The sequence below is a fragment of the Spermophilus citellus genome (genome assembly GCF_964194105.1).
Source record: "Spermophilus citellus genome assembly, contig: SCAFFOLD_184, whole genome shotgun sequence".
NCBI classification, from domain to species: domain Eukaryota; kingdom Metazoa; phylum Chordata; class Mammalia; order Rodentia; family Sciuridae; genus Spermophilus; species Spermophilus citellus.
The window spans coordinates 177,387-199,910 of record NW_027673117.1 but is presented as its reverse complement, the minus strand read 5'-3'; the positions used below and the strand labels follow the sequence as shown (position 1 = coordinate 199,910).

The window sequence follows — 22,524 nt, the reverse complement described above, 5'->3', positions numbered from 1 at the left end:
TATTATTTGAACAATTTCCCCCTTGCCAAGCCTGATTTATATTACATCTTAATCTTGTTTTATAAATACTTGATAAAAACATTATTTTAAACAGCTTAAGGATCTATCTCCTGAGCATAATTCCAATCACAAACTAAAGTGGGCATCTGGGTCAATTAAAAGATGTGTCAAATCTTTTCTTTGTTCCTATTTATAACTTAAAATAGGACTCCTCTCTCACTTGTATATGTTTGAGAACATACTAATTTCTGAATGCAGCATTTAATATAGATGAGTTTTCATCAACAAACCCACTATTGTTTTTAAATTGTTTAAATCCTCGACCCTGAACGTTTCACTGATTGCCCCCCACCTCTCTCTCTCTCTCTCTCTCTCTCTCTCTCTCTCTCTCTCTCTCTCTCTCTCTCTTTCATATTACAGATTGAACCCAGGAATGCTTTTCTGCTAAGAAACATCCTCAGCCCTTTATAAAATATTTTATATAGAAAAAGGGTTTTGTAGAGTTTCTTAGAGCCTCACTAAGTTGCTGAGGATGGCTGGCTTTGAACTTGTGATCTTTCACCCACAACCTCAGAAGACTCCAGAATTACAGGCATGCACCACTGCATATAGCTTTTGATACTCTCTTTAAAATAATCAGTCACAACTCTAATAATTGAAATTGCATTTACATCACTCTTTTCTAATGCAGTAATATATTACCATCTAAAATATTTTTTGAAACAAATTTATTAGATGACTACTATTTTATTCCCAGAGTTTATTCTGTTACCTCTTTAGGATTGATAAATGGTCTTCTTTCTCTTCTTTCTTCTTCTTAGATATGTGTGGTATCTTGTTTTCAAATTCATCTATGATAAGTGTGTTGAAAATTATGATTCTAAACCTATCATGAATCCCAACATTTCCAAGAGTATTGAGAGCAGAAATAGAACAATATTCATAACTAATGAATCACTTTCAGTGGAAGCATAGTACCAGTGTCCAACATGGAATGTAATCAAGATGCTTCAGTGGTAAGGTGGTGTCAGAACACTACCCTAGGGATTTGGGGACCTCTAAAGCACCATGTCCATATCAGAATCTTTTAGTCACCTTTTAAATACAGTTATTGCTGCTTGCATAAAAAATAAAACACTATATATAAGAAAGGTGAATGAGAATTAAATCCTCTGAAGGCACCAAGGTTGAACTTTAATTCTAGTGGATAATTAGTAAAATAAGAAAGACCTTGCAATAGCCCCATCTTTCCCAACTACATGGAATAGAACATTTAGGTGTACTGAACTGAAGTGACAAAAATGCATTTCATGGAGATGGTATCAAAGAAATTTTAATGGCAGAATCCTGGAAATGTTAGATAAAAATATACACATACATATACAGTTACACAGAGAAAAAAGATAAATGATAAGCTCATAAATGCAAGGGTAAGTTCAGTGTACATGAGTTGTATGTACAAGGTAATTATAACAGCATGAGTTGTATGTACAAGGTAATGATAACACCTAAAAGATGAAGAAAGTAGTAATTGAGGTGATACAGAACTCTATAATTGTAAGGAATAATAATAAAAATTTAATAAAAATAGATACTGTTATATCACTTTGGTTATGCCTCTTTCCTCTGCTGTTCATCTGAATTTGATTCTCTCAAATAAGCTTAGGTGGGTAATGTGCTTTCTGAATTTGTTGTTGTTGTTGTTGTTGTTGTTGTTTTCAGGATTTTGTCAGATAAGTCTTGTAATTCCCAGTCGTGAACTCACTTTTGTTGCTTTTTTACAACTTATTCTGATCTGCAGAGGCACAAACCCACTTCACTCATTTTGTTCAATGAACTGACTTTTCTTCTATCTTTGCAAACAATGTTTGGAATAGTCAGTCTATAGGAGGGTCTTCCATATCATATAATATGGTTCTCAGACCCTGTGGGAATTGAGGGTAGTTTTCTGCTGTTTTACTATCATCTTCCCTGTGAGAAGGCTTATCTATCTTCTGTATTCCACAAACTCAGAAAGAAGTATTTTTGGTCACAAGCTAAAGAACACTAGAAGCTATAAGATTTGAGAAAATGCAAGAAATAATTTTCTCTGAGACTTTTATAGGAAGTATGGCTATTTCATCTATTTGATAAAAATTTATATAATCACAATCATTCACACTGTGAAAGTCTTGTATTTAAATAATCCATAATTGTAAAAAATAATTTCTGGTTATTTCATTCCAATAAGTGACTTAATTTTTTAGCCATATTAAAAATCAGAAATTACTGAAAATTAAATCTATGTATTCAAATTTCCACCATAATAATGTGATCAGAATTAAGTAGGAATTAAGAGAACATTGAATAAAGTTGCTATAAAACATGATTGAAACTTCCCTGCCTTTTCTGAGTGTAAGAAACAGGATGATAAAGCAACATTAAATTTCTGAATAGTATGTAAGTTTATTTGTGATTCATTTTTCAGTACTAGTTTCCAGTGCTGAGGATATAGCTCAGTTGGTAGAGTGCTTGCCTTGCATGCCTAAGGACCTGGGTTCAATCCCTAGCAAACATGAGAGAGAGAGAGAGAGAGAGAGAAAGAAATACCTGTTTCTTTGTGATGTAACTTATTGGTGTTCTTTGCTAAACCATTCTCTTCATGTTAGATACTCACATGTTCTCTTTGCTTTTAGTTACTTCTGATAACTTCTGCTTTAACTATTATTTTCTTATGAACCTAATAGTGATTCATTTTATTATTTGGAACTAAAAAAAGCTGATTTTCACAAAAGAAGGTTTTCTACTGTTATATATAGATATATTCTGATCATTCTAGTTTTATATTTTGGAGATTGGCTGTTTTATTTTCAGCTGTTTAACCTACTCAATTTAAACTTGGTCAATTTGTTGACTAGTTCCCTATCATTTGTTTCATCAAGTGAATGTAGTTTGATCAATTTTATGATCCCATTCTCTACTTTTCTACCTCATTGATATTGGTTTCTTCAAAGTTTCCCATCAAAGTCTCTGATTGGTGGTGGGGATAACTAGAAACTGAACTCAGGGCTACTGGAGTACTGAGCCTCATACCCAGACCTATTTTGTATTTGATTCAGTGGCAGGGCCTCACAAATTTGCTTAGTGCCTTGTTGCTGAGGATAGCTTTGAAGTTGAAATCCTCCATCCTCAGTCTCCAGAGCTACTGGGATTCTAGGCTTAAGCCACCTTACCCAGCTAGATCTTGCATGTTTTAATTTGATGTCATTTAAAACTTGCAAATACAACTATGTTGCACTTACAGAAATATATTTCCATTCATTATTCAACTATTATTGTGGTAGCAAATTTTTTTTGGTGGGTAATGTTTCTCTATAATTTTTCTGTTGCACTTACAAAATTAAATATATATCATGTTAATGTCATGTTATTGACAGTGTTTTACAACATTTAATATTTTTTTAGCTATGTAGTAACCAAAAATAAATAAGCTCGTATTTCTCCAATCTTATATGACCCCAATGTAGCTAGTTTCAGACACACTTTTTATTGTTTGTACTCAAATTTGTCATTGTATGATGAGTAGGCCAATGAAAAAATTTAGTTTCATTCAAAAATAAATATTTAATTGTATTTATTCAGGTTATCATCACATCTGATAAGCCTATAAAGAAAATAGTAGTGTGACTACTTCATAGGTGATTGTGAGTTGTTTTAGTAATTAATATGTTACCACAATGTGTCCATTAGAAACAGCTCATAATTTACTCAGTGTACATTCATTAAAATATAATATTTTGAGATACCTTTAGCATAACAGCATGAAGATATTCATGAAAACTTAGCCCAGCAGAACTAGTGAACAGGAGAAAATTTTCAACTATTTATAATTACTGGTCCAGAAAAGTAGCTCAAGAAAATAGACAATTAGAGGTACAAAAAAAAGTATAAAAGGCAATAGAAATACACATTTTCTACTTTCTTAATGGATATTGAAAGCAATGTATAAAACTGCATATTTAGAATATATGTCCCTAGTTCCTCAAAAACCCTAACCTGAAAAATAAAAACAAAAACAAAAAAAAACCTCTCACTATGTAGTAAGCATTATTAGTATTCTTCTTTATATTGTTTGACACATATTTTGAGGTTTCTAAAGAAAAACATGTAAAAATAGAGAGTGTCTTCAGATTGAAGTGTTTAACATTTTTTTTTCATCACCCACACACATACATTTGGCTTGGTACAAAAATCCTTGTTTAATTCTACTAATTTGCATGTTTTTTTTTTTTCAGAGTGCAACCAAAAGTTTCAGGATGTGTATCTTCTAGTCTAGCATGTACTTAGTGCCACATTAGTTATTCACCAATGGAAATCAGTCCTCAAAAGGCACTGATTAATTAATTAATTAATTTTTAATTTTACTGTGGAATTGACTTAAGTAAATGTATGGCTCTTTATTTTATTCTTTTTATTTTTGTCCTTATTTGTACTGGGGATAAAATCTAGCAGTTCTCTATAATTGAGCAAAATCATCTCTGCCTTAGTTGCCCAATTAGTTTTGTACTTTCATTAGTATCAGGAATTAAACCCAGAGGAACTTAACCACTGTGTTACTTGAAATTTTTTTTTTTTTTTGCTTAAATTTCTGAGGTTGCCTTTAGCCTTGAGAATTACCTGATTTTCCTTCTGAGCTACTGGTATTACAGAAGTTCACCATCATAAGAAGGAGTCTTGTACTTATTTGGTTGGCCTCACCATCACAACTTACTAAAATTATAGATGTACACCATCATGCCTGGTGCTTGCTGAGCAAGTTTGAGGTACTAGGTTCAATTCTAAGCATCACATATACATAAGTAAATAAAAATTAAAAGTCCATCCACAACAAGATACATACTTCACATTTGTTTTTTATTGTATTACTAAATTAATATTTGGTTATTAAACCCATACTATTATAATTAGGCTTTATGAAACTGGATAATGAACTAAAAATAATGTATATGTCCTGGTCTCAGGAGATTACAGTTCATCAGTTATTTACAATATATATCATGTTCCTTTGATTGGCAACTGTTAGTTATCTCCTTCAAGTAGAAATTAAAGTAGAGACTATAAAACTTGTAGGCCAGATTTGTTTCACCGAAGTGCTAATTTTGTAATTTAAAGAAGTATTAGATAATTAATTAATTTTTAGTAAATTTCAGGTATTAGTTATTTTAGGGGTTTTGGTGATTGACCCCATGGACACTTTACCAATGAGTTACAGCCTGAGTATTTTCAATTTTAAGATAGGGTCTCTCTATGTTGCATAGGACCTCAGTAAGTTGTTGAAGTTGGACTCCAAGTTGCAATCCTCCTGACTCAACCTTCATCATTTCTGTGATTACAGTAGTGTTCCACTGCCCCCTACAGTTATTAGATTTTAAGAGAGCACAATTGGAAATAGAATGACCTTGCTTAGTTGGCTTTGTATTTGTAATCCTCTGGCCTCAGCCTCCAAAATTGCCAGTTTTACCAATGTATGATAAATTGTGTAATTTGCATCTTTGTGAATTATTCATATAACTCATGTGTAAATAACATGTCAGGAAACTTTATGCTCAGGATCTTATTTCTCAGGTTTCATTTTGTCTTTTAGTAAATGCCTTGTGACTCCTTTTTCATAAATCTGACTGTCCCTATGCATAGATTCTTCTGTCTGAAAACATGGCTATGAGTTAGAGATAATTTTTGTTTGTTTTAATGCAGACTTGTACCTTGCTATGATAGAGTAAGACCCATGACATATGCAAGAACATAGGTAAGAGAGATTGCTGACACTGAACTAGAGCAAAAGCAGGAATGAGGAGCCTGAGGAGCTCAGAGAACTGAGGATTCTGTGAGACTGAGCACACTGCTCAGCAGGGAGATCAAGTTTATATTCTACATAAAATAACTGGGCAATACAAGAAAGCATATATGTGAAGTATTAGAAGATACTAGTTAATCATGTAAAATTTTTATTCACTCATAAAATAGCAACAACAATCAATAGAGTATTAGCAGAATGTTAATTAGAACATAATAAATGTTCATTTTTGCAATAAGAAATATATATAATACAGTTGAAAATTGGCATTAGCTATCTTTTCAAAAAGAGATAAATAGACAGATATAGCAAGACATGCCTGTAATGCCAGGACTGAGGGCTGAGGCAGGAGAATTATAAATTAGAAGCCAGCCCAATACACTTAGAGAAACTTTCTGCCAAAAAAATCAAAAGTACTAGGGGTGTACTTCAGTGGTAAATGACGCCCAGGGTGCCATCTGTGTCCAAAAATACAAAACAGAGAGAATGAGAGAAAGATAGAGAGTGAGGGGCCAAGAGAGAGACAAAGAGATACAGAAAGAAAGGGAGGGAGGGAGAGAGAGAGAGAGAGAGAGAGAGAGAGAGAGAGAGAGAGAGAGAGAGAAGAGAGAGAGAGAGGCAACCAAGAATAAAAATATACATTTTACATAGCTTGTGGCAAAACAGTCAAACACCTGCCATGCTTGTGCAAGATCTTGGGTTTGATCTCCTTTGGTGCATGCACACACACACTCACAAAAAAATGAATTTTAATTCATATAAGAATATTAAAAACTTGACAACTTTACAATAGTGGTTGATGTATAGACATAGTTTTCTTATATACTTATTACAAATTATAAAATAAAATGAAAATTTAAAAAGTCACAGCATATTCACATAAATGTAAGTGGATCTCATAATAAAAACTCAGTGTTTTTTTTTAACAGTAATAAGTTACATTTTTCTTTCCCTATTTTACAGGCTTTAATTTTGGCTGCTTTATGAATTCCATAAATGATTTATCTTTTCATTCCAGAAAGCACATGTGAACTTAAAATTAACTTTATAAATATTTTCAGGTGTAATTCTTTATCATTTAGTATATTCACATGTTTACCTTTCCCAGCATTTAGTTTCAGAAACTATTTTAGATGAAATAAAAAATTAGTGCCCACTAGCAATTTTTCCTTTTTTATTTTTCACAGAGCTCTAGGCAATGACTTATATGTGTTTTGGATTTATGAATTTACTTGTGCAAAAAATGAAATATAATATTAATTGTAAATCACATTACAGTTTCTCTGCTTACTTTCAATTAGCTTAAGGTTTCCATGTACACATTCATTGTAACATTTAGTGCTCTCATGAATCCTACTTGCTCAATATGGCTGGGATAATAACTCAGAGGTAGAATGCTTTCCTAGGCTGTGTGAGGCCCAGAGTTCAATTTCTAGCAACACAAATATAATATTCCTGAGTAACAGTCTACTGTGAGGATTTACATGTTTCCATTTATCTATTTACCTTGCATTGATTTTACATATGGGTTCTTTTTTTTTATTTTTGAGAGAGAGAGAGAGAATTTTTTTTAATATTTATTTTTTAGTTATCGGTGGACACAACATCTTTGTTGGTATGTGGTGCTGAGGATCGAACCCAGGCCGCACGCATGCCAGGCGAGTGCGCTACCTCTTGAGCCACATCCCCAGCCCTACATATTGGTTCTTATGAATAGTTCAGTAATCAATATTTCTATATGAATGACAGTCTCAATACATTTCCAGTTACTTTTGGTATATTTCAGAAATAAATGCTTCTTCCTCTAGTAATTCTTTATTTTATCAATAAACCATCAATGTAATTTTACTTTTGTATCATATCAGAGTGGCATGGAATTTTCAATATTCTTCATATTTACATTTTTTTTCTTTTCCATATTGTTTTATTTTAGTGTATTTTTGCAAATATTTATAATTTTTGTTTAAATAATATAAAACAGTTGCTTTGGATAGGCAAAAGGAAGAAAAAAATAATGTCAAAAATAAAACATAGTTGTTCATTGAATGGTATAACAAAGACATATTAGAACTGTGGTAGCAGTTCTATGTACTCTGTACTATATACGATGTACTATGAAGTCATCTAGATTTTAGGAATTTTCATTGACTTAACAGCTTAAAAATTTTGGAGTCTCTGGGATGTATAACATTTTTTTTCAATGGTTTAGTCCCTTATTGTTGGGTAATTATGAAGGGTGCATTTTGTCACTGGAGTATGAGAGCCTAAAAAGGTAATTATTTGGGCTCTGGGCTCAATCAGCCTCTCAATAAGGAGGAATGACTGCCCTCTAGCCAAGGCTAAAAACTTGGAAAAGATAGTTCTTTGAAAACAAAAAGTAAAACTTGATAATTATGTCTTCACTTTCATGGTGAGGTTATTTTTTGTACAGAAATTTTTTCAATTCCAATTTCTTATTTCTTATTCTTACTTTGGAAGCTTAATGAAGACTCCACAGCTGAATCTGATTTTAAATATGTAATTGTTTTCTTCTTAATTTTTTTATACTTTTTATTCTTATATTCTAGTGTAAAACACATTTTATGTTAAATATTGTACATAATCTCATGTAAAATCCAATAACATTACTTAAAACATAAACATGCATTTATATCAATCTACATTAAAGAAGAGACTACTTATTCTTCATTTAATTTTTCTGACACAATTGTCAAAATTAAATTGACCAGAGGTATGGAGTTTACTTATAGACTTCTAGTTTTCTTCCATTGTTTTGTTGTTCAATCTTATATATATATATATATATATATATATATATATATATATATATATATATATATATATACTACCTGAATATTCAAATAATTATAATGATTAAGGTAATAGGATATGTCAATGTCAGTAAGATAACATATGTAAAGACAGACCATTTTTACGTAATTTCATGAGACATTAACAAGAACAACTAGTGAAAAAAATTGTAGCACAACATTTTTAGAAAAAAAAACACTTTTTTTTTTTTTTTACCTTGGATTGAACCAGAAGCATTTCACCATTAATCCACATCTCCATACTTTTTCATATTTATTTAGACACAGAACCCCTCAAAGTTGCTTAGAGCCTCACTAAGTTGCTGATGCTATCTTTGAATTTATTATTTTTCTACCTCTACCTCTTGAGCCACTGGGATTTTAGGTATGTGCCACCATGTTTTGTTAGTTTTTGTATTTTATAAAGGTAAAATATTTTTAACTTGCATTATTGAAAATCATTCTCACTTATTAACAGAAGTGTTAATAATCAGAAAACTTTAGGATAAATGTGGCCTCTTTAGTTAATAGCTGGAACTGAATTTTTATCTGTATACCAGGGATTACTCTTGTGACAGAGGAGGGGGGTTTATGTACTTCAGGTTTCTCTTAGAATTGATTTTTATTTAAATTATTATTTGTTTTCTCTTTATTTCTATTTATTTTTTTACTCTTAACTCATATATGGATTTCTCTTATTATATTTAAAGTAATTCTTGCAATTAAATTTAAAATAGTGCTCTATCAATGCATATATATCATAATGATGGAATGCATTTCCAAATTGTGTCTATTTGAAATCCTTTTGTATTGACACAAGTTCCATGTAGCTTTATGTTCTCATATAGAAAGTCACAGATAATAATCTCATCAGGGAATTCTAGTGTATTCTGTGGTATCTTGTTTAAAAGTGCTGTGTTCTTCTACACTCTTTCATGGGTTTTTAAATTTTCATTTTTAGCACTTTTGGGACACAGATTATGTATTCTTTTTCTAAAATTTCCATAGAATATTTTAATGCCATGACTGTGGGATGCATTGTATCATTTTCATGTTTCTCACATGGTAAGAAATTAAGAATATATTGTTGATTACTGATTTTTTTTTAAATTGAGACATCAGCCATTACTCAAAATTATTCCAAGTTCTCTTTAGAAGGCTCAGAAGAACACTCTTGAGTATATTTTCCCCACTGGTGATGTACATAATATGGATACAGATCCTGCTCTTTTTGGTATGTCTCTGTCTACATTAGTGGAGGAATTATCAAAGCAGAAAATCAAGGTGCTGCTTGTGAGGATGATAGGTAACCCTCTGAAGTTCACCAGCAAAACCCCAGAGAGTAAGCAAATTTGCATGTAGTATGTGGTTTAGTGGAAATCTTCGGGATTTGGAGTCATGCATACTTGAATCTGAATTCTACCTGGTCTGCTTAATAGCTGTGGATATACAAACACAGTTTTTTTCCTTCAAACCATTATATAAGCTTCATGTATAAAATAGGGTTGAAGATATAGAGTGCTTGATATCAGCAATTCTTCCTTATTTCCTGCCTTTATAAACTACGTATTGTGTTTTTCATCTTTACCTGTTAAAATGCAGAGTCTATTCCTAAGTCTATCTAATATTTATTTATTTTTTCTTTCTTTTTTTTTATTGGAGTGGGGGTGGAGTACCTGGAATTGATGTCAGTGGCACTTGGCTACTGAGTCACATCACCAGCCCTATTTTGTATTTTATTATAGACAGGGTCTCATTGAGTTTCTTACTTCCTCAACATTGCTGAGGCTCAGTTTAAATGTTTTTAAGAATTCTCCTGCCACATTCTCCTGAGACACTTGTATTATGTTCAGGCACCACTGTTTTTTGCATTTTGTTATTTATTGTAGCTCATAGGAACCATTAAAGATGAATGTGAATAGTATAGTACCTACACTCAGAAGATCTTGATTTCTTTTGATTTTACATTTCAAATCCTGTTGTGTCCAAAATAACAAGCCTACATTAGTGGAGGAATTATCAAAGCAGAAAATCAAGGTGCTGCTTGTGAGGATGATAGGTAACCCTCTGAAGTTCACCAGCCATCAGCTAACTTTTTCTACCAGAAAAACCCAGATAAGCCCAGCTTGAATTAATAAAGCAGCACAATCATAATCTAATAAGCTCTAGAGTGACTCATTCACCATTTATAATTGGAAACCAAGATTCTGTCACATACTTGGAGAAAATTCTGTGGAAAACAGCAGTTGCCTTATTGGTACTGTTTTCCTTTTTTCCCTAAGTTAAGCCTGGACCATTATTGAGGTGCTATTAGCTTATGCAAACATGTATACATCAGATTGATGCAAAAACTGTCACAGTACCTTATACAAACTGAGGAAACAATATCACAGCCTAGGTAGGAATTAGGTCAAAGGCTAAGTTACAAAATAAGATGTTTGTCTTTAATATATTTAAATTTTAGAGTTAAGGCTGTGAAAAGATATACCAAAATGAGACATCCAACTCTTGGAACTCTCTGTTATACTATCTGACATCTGAAATGGGAATGAGTCTGTTCCCAGTGTCAAATAGAAAAAAAAAATCATTATCTTTTAGACCTTGTCTTTTGGTCTTCCTTCTCTTTCTTAGGGCAGTGCCACTACTGCTGTTTGGTTGTGTGGAAAAGTATTTATTAGAAAGTGTATTCTCATATCTCTTGTATGGAATGCTGGGGTCCAGGCCCTTTGATTCCCCAAGGACAGAGAAGCCATATTCTCAAAATGGAATGTGATCATTATGATTTAAGTTGTACTAGAGCATTAAAATTGAAGGAGTTGTGAGGATGGAGTTCTAAATACATATATATTCTTTTTTAGTAATTTTATATTTGTCTCATAATAATAATACTCTTGACATATTAAGTTTTCTGATTAAAATAAATTTCAACTATGTCTTCTTTATTTTATATACTAAAATAGTTAAATCTACACCTGTGCCTAACATATTATTTGTAGTTGGAGATTAGGGGAGTGCTTCCTAGTTGAGAGCTCTAACTGCCCTTTTTAGAAAATAGCTCAAGAGAATTAAATTAAAAAAATTATTGCCCATTATATAGTTTTCAGTAATTAACAATATGTATGCATTTAATTCATACATTGATATTATCCTATATAAAAGGCTTAATGTAAATATCCTATTGCCAGGCTAGACTCCATCACATTTGGATAAACTTGCCTTTTAAAAAAGCTGCTGTCTGTACTCAATTATAATCACCTTTAAAAAATGAAGTAAATGCACACAAGAGCATGCCTATCTTGACTAATTCTGGCCTCATTAATTCCTGAAGTTGATGCATCTACTGTTATTAGATAGTAGGCTCAATGGATTCAGACTAGGAGAGCAGCAGTTTCCAATCAGGTGCTCTTGGGTGATAATTGTTTAATCCAACATATGATAAGTACAAAAAGTATGACTTACACTATCTGATTGAGTTTTAATTTCTGGAGCTTGTCATTCTTTCAGATTCATTTCTAGGCTTTCTTCACAGTGCTCAGGAGACTGAGGTTCTGCTTCCACCTAGATAATAAAAAATCTATTGGGAGAATGCAAGTCACCCTGAAAGCCAGGCAATAGTTACTGTGCAGGGTATTGCGACTGTATCTATACACTGGAAAGGGAGAAGCACTCTAAAATATTGTGTGGAGATTATCTGGAGAGTAGTTGGATGTCCTGCACCTGAAATAAATCTCCTGAGACACCCTTCACTTAAGTCTTTTTTTTTTCTTTGACTATTGGCAATATTGCTACATGATAATGGGCATGCAGTCATTTCTTTTACTTACTCATTTTAACTCCTTGAATTTAATTAATTTAACCATGTTATATGTTATTTATGTTTTAAATTGTTCAAGGAGTTTACATTATTTTCACAAATGACTTTATAAAATTTACATTTTCACCAACAGAGTGTTAAGTGTTTTCTTTTTTTTCATATTCATAGTTTCTTGACTCTTTGTTTTGTATTAGATTATTAACAAAACTATTCTCTTTTTTGGGGGGTAGGCACTTGGGATTTAACTCAGAGGCACATCCCCAGCCCTATTTTGTGTTTTATTTAGAGACAGCATCTAACTGAGTTGCTTAGTGCCTCACTTTTTCTGAGTCTGGGCATTGAACTGGAGTCCCTCCTGCCTCAACTTTCCAAGCTGCCGAGATTACAGACATGTGCAACTGTGACTGGTGATGAAAGTTACTCTAACACCTGTGTTCAGTATACAAGTGTCCACTATTTGACTTGTTTATCAAATATGTCAGGGAAGATTGTGGAGTCCAGTTTGTCAAGTATCCACAGAGAGAGTGTGTGGAAACCTTTTCTGGGAATTAACAAATATATGTGCTTTATAACCTCTTATCTGAACTACTGGTTGGGATTTTAGAAGCCCATTTAGATGCTTGCAAATCAATAGTAAACAAATATTTTGTGATCTAGAGGAGATTTGCATATGATCAGTAAGCTTCATTCCCAGAACTTGAGCATATGGAATGGCTTTTTATTTGGGGTCCTCTGCCTAAGCCTCCTACTTTTCTTTCTATAGAGTATTTTCTTATATGTGAGGTAACTAGTTTCTTCCATTTAATGGAAGATGTTGAGATATTACATCAGTCAGTAAAAAAAAAAAAAAAAAAAAAATTCCTGCTGGGAAAAATTGGCTGTCATGGAATTTTTAGAAGGGCAAGCTGAAGACTGGAGCTCTTTGTGTGCTGAACACCCATAAATGCATAAACCAAGTTATTTGTGATTTAACTTCTCTGTCCCAATCCCAGGGTCTTAAGCCCATGGATACCCTTGCAAGAACATAGATAACTATCATTTTTTTCTGTATTCTTAGTAGTATTAATGTGAGGATCCTTCTTCAGCACAAGCAAAATTAAGATCTAAAGCACAAAAAAAAAACAGTTTAGAGGTAGGGTGTTATATACATATGGTCCCAATCTTCCTCTTCTTGGGGTTTCACTAGCTGTTGGTAATTCTGGTCCAATTACATAGCACATTGCGTAAGGCTGGGCTGAGATCCAAGCCTACCATAGCTTTTTAAAATCATCAAAGTGTAGACATTTTCCAAGTTGTACAGTTTATACAAATCTTTCAACTCATTTTTTTTTTACTTTGTCTAAGAGGAACTTGAAATATAATATTTCCACTTAGTGTATTCATTAATGGAAAATGAGTCAGGAGCTACTACTTATTTATATTCCCAACATTGCCCTGACTTAATGTATGCCTTTTATCATTGGGCTATTATTGTAATCCTGTGTTTTGCAGATTGTACACAAACTATGCCAGTGAATTGTGCCCCCAAGTTGATCTTTCTTCAGGTTGGCCATGTCAACCATTCACATGTGATGTTGTTCTTCAGGTGTTTAGATTTATGTTGACCTTTCAATTCCTATTGAGTATACATAAAGTTATACATACATATACATTCATCTATGGATTTTGTTTTTTATTATTGTAAAATAAGCTCTTCTTTAAATTCAGAATTTGGGGGTTGCTGATTTCATATATAACATATAACATTCCAGATGAATTTTAGAATTTTTTCTCTGGTCACTTCTCTCATTAAAAGTAAAATATGCTAATATTTTAATGAAATGATATTGTAGATTTAGGGGAAATTTTACTTCTTGGTAATGATGAGTTTTATCATGTACACAATGATGTGTATGATAAAGTCTTTTATGTTCTTTTGTATATTTTTATTTTCTCAAACTCTAAATATTTTTATACATGCATAAATGCAAAATATCACATGTATGTAACACCTACATAAAATTATGTAATGACTCCCATATTTGTCAAACTGGATATATTATGATAAAATGGGTTTTGAAAATCATTTTTCTCACTGTATTCCCTTTGCCTTTCTAACCCTATTCTTTTTCTATCTTTCTCAATGTACATTGCCTTTTCTCAATGTCCTGAATTTCAGCTGTTTGGACCAATACGGCCATATCCTTATATGTTATCTTGGTTCAGATATGCAGTAATTTTAATAAGCATATGCTTCTGCTGGGGAATAGACATGTATTTTCAATAGCCATTTCTTAAAAGAAATAACAATTTTTACTCTCTCTTTAGTTCCTGAGAATTTACTTGCTCCATTTTTTTACTTATACTATTTAATTTTTGTTGCACAGATATGATTTTAATTGCCATTTTCAAATTTCTAAAGCTATTGAGCTATTTTATATTTATTGGACACTGTGTTTCCTTTTAAAAGGTGGCTTATTGAAGTCTCTTCCCTTCCTTTTATTGGCACCCAGGATTGAATTCAGAGGCACTTAACCCCTGAACAACATCCTAGACTTTTAAAAATATTTTCTTTTGATACATGGTCTCATTTGATTGCTTAGGCCCTTACTAAACTTCTTTTTTTTTATTAAAGAGAGAGAGAATTTTAATATTTATTTATTTATTTTTTAATTATCGGTGGACACAACATCTTTGTTTATACGTGGTGCTGAGGATCGAACCCTGGCCGCATGCATGCCAGGCGAGTGTGCTACCACTTGAGCCACATCCCCAGCCCCCCTTACTAAACTTCTGAGACTCGGTTTGGACTCACAATTCTCTTTCCTGAGTATCCTGAGCTGCTGGGAGTATAAAAATCTGCCACCAATCATAGCTCTTACTTTCTTTATTTTGGAGTCTCTGTCTTTGATATTCTTTCAATTTTTGTTTACTATTTTGGTGCCCTAATATTTTTATTTTATTTTTTAAGTTTTAGACAGGGTCTCTAATTTGCTTATGGGCTTGGATGTGTTGCTAAGGCTTGGGATCCTCTTGTCCTAGCTTCTGTTACTCCTTTTTCTTATGTGAGGCATACATTTTGTCAAATGTGAGTCAATTAGTGTTTTTACCCAATTTGTTACTTCAGTTTGTACCCTTTAATGGTATCATATTATAAATATGATTTGCATTTAAGTATTTTCCTGTTTTGTTATAAAGGTATCATTTAGGGGCTGGGGATGTGGCTCAAGCCATAGCGCACTCACCTGGCATCTGCAGGGTGCTTGGTTTGATCCCCAGCACCACATAAAAAAAAATAAAATAAAGATGTTTTGTCCTCTGAAAACTGAAAAATAAATATTTAAAAAATTCTCTCTCTCTCTCAAAATAAATAAATAAATAAAGGTATCACTTAACTTTGAAAATAAACAACCATATTTCTGTCTCTTAATGTTATTATTATTTTATTATTCTTCATGATTAAAAAAAGGTGTGTCATACTACTCAGACATATTCACAGCCATTTCTAAAGTTTATTTTGTGTAAGCATCTCACTAAGATGCTTAAGCTGATCTTAATTTGCAATATTTTTTTCTCTTTCTTCCAAGTAGCTGGTATTACAATCACCAACCATTATGTACACTGTATAAATTTCTTTCTTGTAAAAACTTTGGCATATCTTATATTTTTCTTTTATGTTAAGGTATATTTTACCAGTTAATGATTTATTAAGTAATACCAGGAAATGATACAATGGCATTTCTTTGCTATGCAGATACTCCATTGTTTAAGCAGATTTTCTTGGAAAGTTTCTTTCTTTTTTATTTTTCTTTTTTATGGTCGTTCTGCTTCTGTGTTATATCATTGTCTAAATGGCCAGAGTCTTCTGAAGTATTCTGTCTTTAGTTCCACAGGGCTAATAACTCATCTCATCATGATATCTATATTGATTGGTATAATGTTAAATTCAATAGTCATATACAGCACAATGTTTTCATTAATGATGGACTTTATGTACTCTAATGGCTAAATTATAACCTAGGTGTGTAGTGGTATATACCATGTAGAATTATGTAAGTACCATGCATCATTAGTAAAATAACAGAATCACCTTATCGTGCATTTTCTATACTGTATCCACATAATTAAATGAGGCATCATTATACATACCATACATTTTACAAGTATATAATATATAAATAATATAAAAATTTTTCTTATAAAAATTACCAGAGCTTTTAAAATTTTAGTTGTGTTCTCAATGCAACATTTGGAATTACTGATACTTTCTATGCTATTTTCACTGTTAATATGTTCAAGTATTACTCCTTTGTTAGTATTTTCCCTATACTCTCTACCTATAAAAATTGCCTTTCTCAAAGTATTGAGACTGATATTTAGTGAATGAATTCTTACTTTTATTTTGAATTAATCATTTAATAGTGTAATTTCTAGTACCCTATTTTTTTTAGTCTCCCTTATTCTCTTCCCCACCAACTTATATGAAATTAATTTGATTATATTTAACAAAGCAAATATTTGATCACCATCACACTCTACCGATCAATGAATTATTACAAGTGGAACATACTATGTGACTACTATTTCTATTAAGAAATAGAACATTAATGATGCTACATAGAACAGCTTCGTGTCCTCTTGCTTTCACTATACACTTCAGTCACCCTAGTGGTAACTTCAAATTTTGTTTCAACTAGTTATTTTAAAGTATTTTGCTTTAAACAAACAAAAAACAAGTGGGACCATTTATTTATTTTATTAATTGTACAAGAAATGAGTAAATATGTATCTCTTTGTGTAGAAAACAAAATCTTACACCAATTATGCCTGAAGCTTTTTTGGTGGAGCAAACAGGAGGGTGATCCAGGAGTCCTATAAAAGAGCTCAGACAGAACAGGTTCAGAAGTAGAGGACCAGCAGATTTAAGTTGGATGATCAGTGTCTGGAGAGGGATAAATTCGAAGTCTTGAAAGAAAATGAGAATGGCATTTCTGTTAAATCTCGAAGAGCAGGAAGTCAGGTGTGTTACATACTTGTTTTATTACAGCATTCTGGTTTTTAGGAATGTCCAAATATGATGCCACTGGGGTAAGTATCCTACTGCCACAATATTTTCTGTCTTTTTCCCCGTGGGATCAACCTCTTTTCTCATCTAATACACAGTTAGCAGTTTCTTCATCCTCCTTAGATCTATTCTTTTAGTCCTTCACCATTTTTTCTTCTACTTGTTCCAATTTGCTTTTTCTTTCATTGTGTCCACATTCAGATCCTTGATTCTCAAGGATGTCACATTCCTAATGCTTTACTCTGACATTATTGTGGGACTGGGCATGGGCTCATGGGAATCTTGGTAACAAGGGCCCTGACGTAGAGAACCTGGACAGTGGAAGATGGTGGCAGAGCAGTCTGTTTTCATGATGAAAACAGCAGTGGCAGTAACCTTTTGGAAAATTTAGAATAGTTTGGTGTCCAAGAGTATAACTGATGACTCATTGAGGTATACCTATGTAGGCAGTACCAAATCAATTTTCCACAAGGCTTGTAATTTCAGTCATTTTTTTTTGTCTTTCTATTTCATGTTCTCCTTCCTGATTGATATGCAATAGTGAATTTTCTTTTTTGTAAACTTGTCTCAATAGTCATGAATTATACTCCTTTTTGTAAATTTACATAATGGTTTAATATTTCCTCTTTAATTAAGTGAATTTAGAAATATTTTGACTGAAACGTACTCTTTTGGTATGCCTTCTTTTCCTCACAAATATAAACCACTTTCATTCTGTCATATCAACTTTTTGCTACATATATACTTTGTAAGTATTTTCTCTAACTTTATATTTTATCTTGGATACATGAGTGTTTCTCATCTACAGTATTAAAAATTGGCCATCACATACATAAATCTATGAAAGTAAACAGGAAAGGGTCTTAAAAAATGAGTAATATAGGTCACTGATATAGTTTCTCTTTTCACAGTATTCAAATAAGTACCATGCACATTCATTGTAAGAGGATGACCAAGGACAGGCAGAAAGTATAAATAGAGTATTAGTTGGACTAATCCAAAGCTCCATGTAATTGAGAGGGTTTACAGGGTTTCAAGAAAAAATTAAATAAGATTTCCACTCTGTACACAGCTCTGTCCTCTGCTCTGCATCTGGAGACAGTGTATGATGTCACATTTTAATCTGTCATAGTCAGTTTTGTGCATAATTAACCTGTCTTGCTACATTCTCCTGGATCAGTGTCCCCTCTCTTCTTTCAACCACTGTGCATGCAATTTTATTTTTTGTGATTCTGTCAAATACTCTGTGCAAGAATAAAAATAAGCTCAATGGAGGATCTAACATCTACATTGCTATAGTTCTCAGATTCTATGAGGCTTGAATGTTGTAACTTGTTATGACAGCACCATTTTCTCTTGCTCTGTGTGTGTGTGTGTGTGTTTGTGTGTGTGTGTGTGTGTGTGTGTGTGTGTGTGTGTATAGTCTCTCTTTATTCTTTTGAAGGCTGTATCACTACTAGGAGAAGGGAAACATTTGTAACCACAGAAAAAATACAATAGCCATTAAAAGCTGGAATGATTTTCTTCCAGAGTTTCTGAAGGAGTGTGTCTTTGCTAAAATTTGTTATTAATCCTCTATCCTGATAATAAAAACATCCATAACTACAAAACAATGAGTTTTTATTATTTTAAGCTGTTATATTTGTGATTATTCTATTTAGTAGCAATAGGAATCCAGGGATTTTTTTGCAAGTTTAATTGACAATGTAACAAAACTGAATCCTCCTAAAGTGGTAGGTATCAAATATAAATACTGGTTGTCCAGGTTGTTTATATATATTTGCAAGTTTAATTGAAAGCTGCCTAGCATATTTTCAGAAACAGAATGAGCTTGGTAAGGCAAAATCTTCAGTATTTCATTTATTTATTTATTTAATATCTTACCTGCTGCTTACTGCAGATGTGTCTCTATCTTTTATGTAACTTCTCATTACTTACTCTTTATAAAATATTTTGTTCTAAAGTACTTTTTAATATATTTTATTTTTGCAGTTTTCAAAAGTGTAGGGCTGATTCTCATAAACTTCCAGAAAATGTTTTTATTTTTAAAAATTGGAGGAATTCTTTATTGCTTCTGTCATCTACTTAATTGAGAACAGAAAATTTACTGGTTCATGTTCCTTTCACTTCTTTCACTGAGTGGATGTATTTGTGTCTCTTTGGTGGTCTTTTATTTTGTTTGTTTTGTTTCTGAATTGTAGATTTTTGAGATTCAAACCAATGTTTTTAATATGGTAAAAGTAAGGTATATACCAAGTAGCTTACTTTTGTCTCTTGGTATTTAATCTTATTTTTTTCCCTAAATGAGTTATAACAGAGCTAAAAAAGTAGATATTTTCAAGGTCACCATAAATGAAGTGTGTAAAAATAGAAAAAAAAATAGACAAAATGGAAAAGTCAGGAAAACATATGCACTTGGGCTTCTGACTAATGTGGTGAATTTCTGGCTGAATGAATCTAAAGTGTGCTGTCATTGTGTACATAAAAATTTGAGAGTGAATACTTAAATTTAGAAAGGTCACATAGAACTGTTCTTCATCTCTAATGTGTCTTAGAGGTTTTACCAGGGGTATTAAAGAATCTCTATACTCCTTATTGTGTAGTGTTCAGTGACTTTGAAACCGTTTATGAATTCACTTTCCTGAAAACTTTAAAAAGCTGAGAAAAAGTGTCTTGTAAAACATAAAACAATCAGTATATAAGAATACTATATTCTGTTGTTTAAATGGTATCTCAACCTATAAATAGTGATATTAAAAATCTCTACTTAGAAATATGTGCACATAGCAAAGAAAATTTACCAAAAACTACATACCTATTAATATTGCAGCCAAAATGTCACTAATAACATTTTATAATTTCTCAGTATTATCTATTAAATTCTGTATGTGCTGTATTATTGTCAAAGTTTTACCACACTGCCTAAATTTTGTAATATATTAGAAATCTTCTCTTTTTTTGGTACCATTGATTGAACCTAGGTACACTTAAGCACTGAGACAAATCCTGTGCTCCCATGCCCTTTTTATATTTTTATTAGAGACAGTGTTTTACTGAGTGACTTAGAGCCTTGCAAAGTAGCAGAGGCACCCTTTGTCCTTGTGATCATCCTGCATCATCCACCCAAGTCACTGGAATTATAGGTGTATACCACCATGGCTAACATATATTAACAACCTTAAGATTGACACTTGTTTCTCTTTGTTTTATAATAACCTGTGGTTATTTTGTACAAAAACTATGTAATGTATTTTGGGATGTATAATGTGTACATAAACATTTATAGTACTTGCACAAAGGGTACAAGAAAATAAACAGTCTGTGGTAAGGTTTTTATTTTGAATTTAGTAAACTCATATAATATTGGCTCTAATTAAATTGAAATTATAAGATGGAAATTCTAATTTTCTTAGCAACCAGTAAAAATAAAATATAGTGACATTGAAATACTAGGAAACAATAAGCTGAGTGGAATAATTATTTGTTTAAAATTATTGATGGACAAACTCATCCTAGTGGTCCAAAATAAGAAATAACTCAAATGTTCTTGAATGTTGAAATGAACAATTTGTAGTGCATCCATAAAATACAAAAGCAGTCATCAATATAAAGGAACACTTTACTGATGCACACATGCTTACTGAGTCTTACAGCAGCTGTATTTAAATTATATTGCATTATGCCAGACAAAATAAAATTATAGTTTTTATAATACATTACAGTAACATCATTCTGGGGAAAACAAAGTTGCATGTAAAAGAAAATTTTTTTTTTTTGCGGGGGGGGCAATGATGTAAATACTCTGTGCTTAAAAGCAGTGAAGGTTTTTAGCATTCTAATTTGTTAAAACTGTATAATGTATTTCTATGACATTCAAGATTTTTACATATGACCTCACCAAAAAACAAATATACAAGGAGGATGGCTGGCCTATGTTGTGAAATGGGTAGAAGCATAGAAAAAATAAAAATGGCATATAATACGCAGGTATTAAATCTGGGTAACTGGTAAAATATTTACTTTTCTAAGATACATTTTACATTTATGTAATAAAACATTCCCATGCTAATTATTAAGAACCTTTTTGCTCTTTGGGATAGTAGATGAAAAAACTGATTTAGACTGTCCTGAGCAAGGCTGATACAAAATGTGTTTACTTTTGAATAACTTCTGAATCTTTACATAAATGCTTTATGTGGTTTTATATGTGCATCATACTTTAATGAAAATTTTAAAAGTTATGTTTCTGAAATAATTATGTTTCCCCGAATACTAGTAACAATTTATGATTTGGTATGAATCTCAAATTGGTTTTCTTTCTATTTTAATATTTTATCATTCTCAAGCATTTATCCATGTTCTAACAGTTGGATGTAACTTTATTTATTTATTTAATTCAGCAACCATTTGGTAAACATTATATTTTATTTACTTTTTCCCACAGTACAGAGGATGGAAGTAAGTATCACCAAACACACACACACACACACACACACACCAGTAGAGATATATATATTCACTGGTAAAATATTCACTTTGTGAATATATTTTTTCTTTGAAATGACACCATACTACACGAATTCTCTCATTGAACTTGCAATCCAAAAGCATAAGGCACATTTATTGCTAGGATTATTGGCATGCAGCACAACACATGGCTTAACACATTTTTCAAATAATTTTCTCTAATTAAATTATTTGATAAAATGATGTGGTTCATAATCAAGGCACTTAAAACTGTGCCTGGTGTATTCCCAGTAATTTTTAACTGAGTTGAATTGGCAAAATGAATATCAATGATCAGTGTATGCAAAGGATATCAATAATATAATATAGGCACTCTGGTTTGAATAATTGCCCAATAATAGTCCATATATTTAAGGTTTATTTTCAAGGGTGTTTTATTTAGTGGAAACTTTGCAAATATAAATCATATTTGGAATTGTTTAGTTCATTGTACAGCATGTACTTGAAAGGGATTGTTGACACCTGGTGCTTCTGTTTGCCATGGGCTTCTGCCATA

General features: G+C 32.0%; 1 protein-coding gene across 1 annotated transcript in view; it reads left to right on the top strand.

Moving 5' to 3' along the window:
- Positions 1–425: 425 nt before the first annotated feature.
- Positions 426–22,524, top strand: part of LOC308640081 (zinc finger protein 836-like) — a gene marked incomplete at its 3' end in the record, with an annotated part of 43,680 nt that continues 21,581 nt past the window's right edge. The window contains exon 1 of the mRNA XM_081312123.1: positions 426–592. Within this exon, the coding sequence (XP_081168249.1) occupies positions 533–592 (60 nt within the window). The 5' untranslated portion in view covers positions 426–532. The remainder of the gene's footprint in view (positions 593–22,524) is intronic.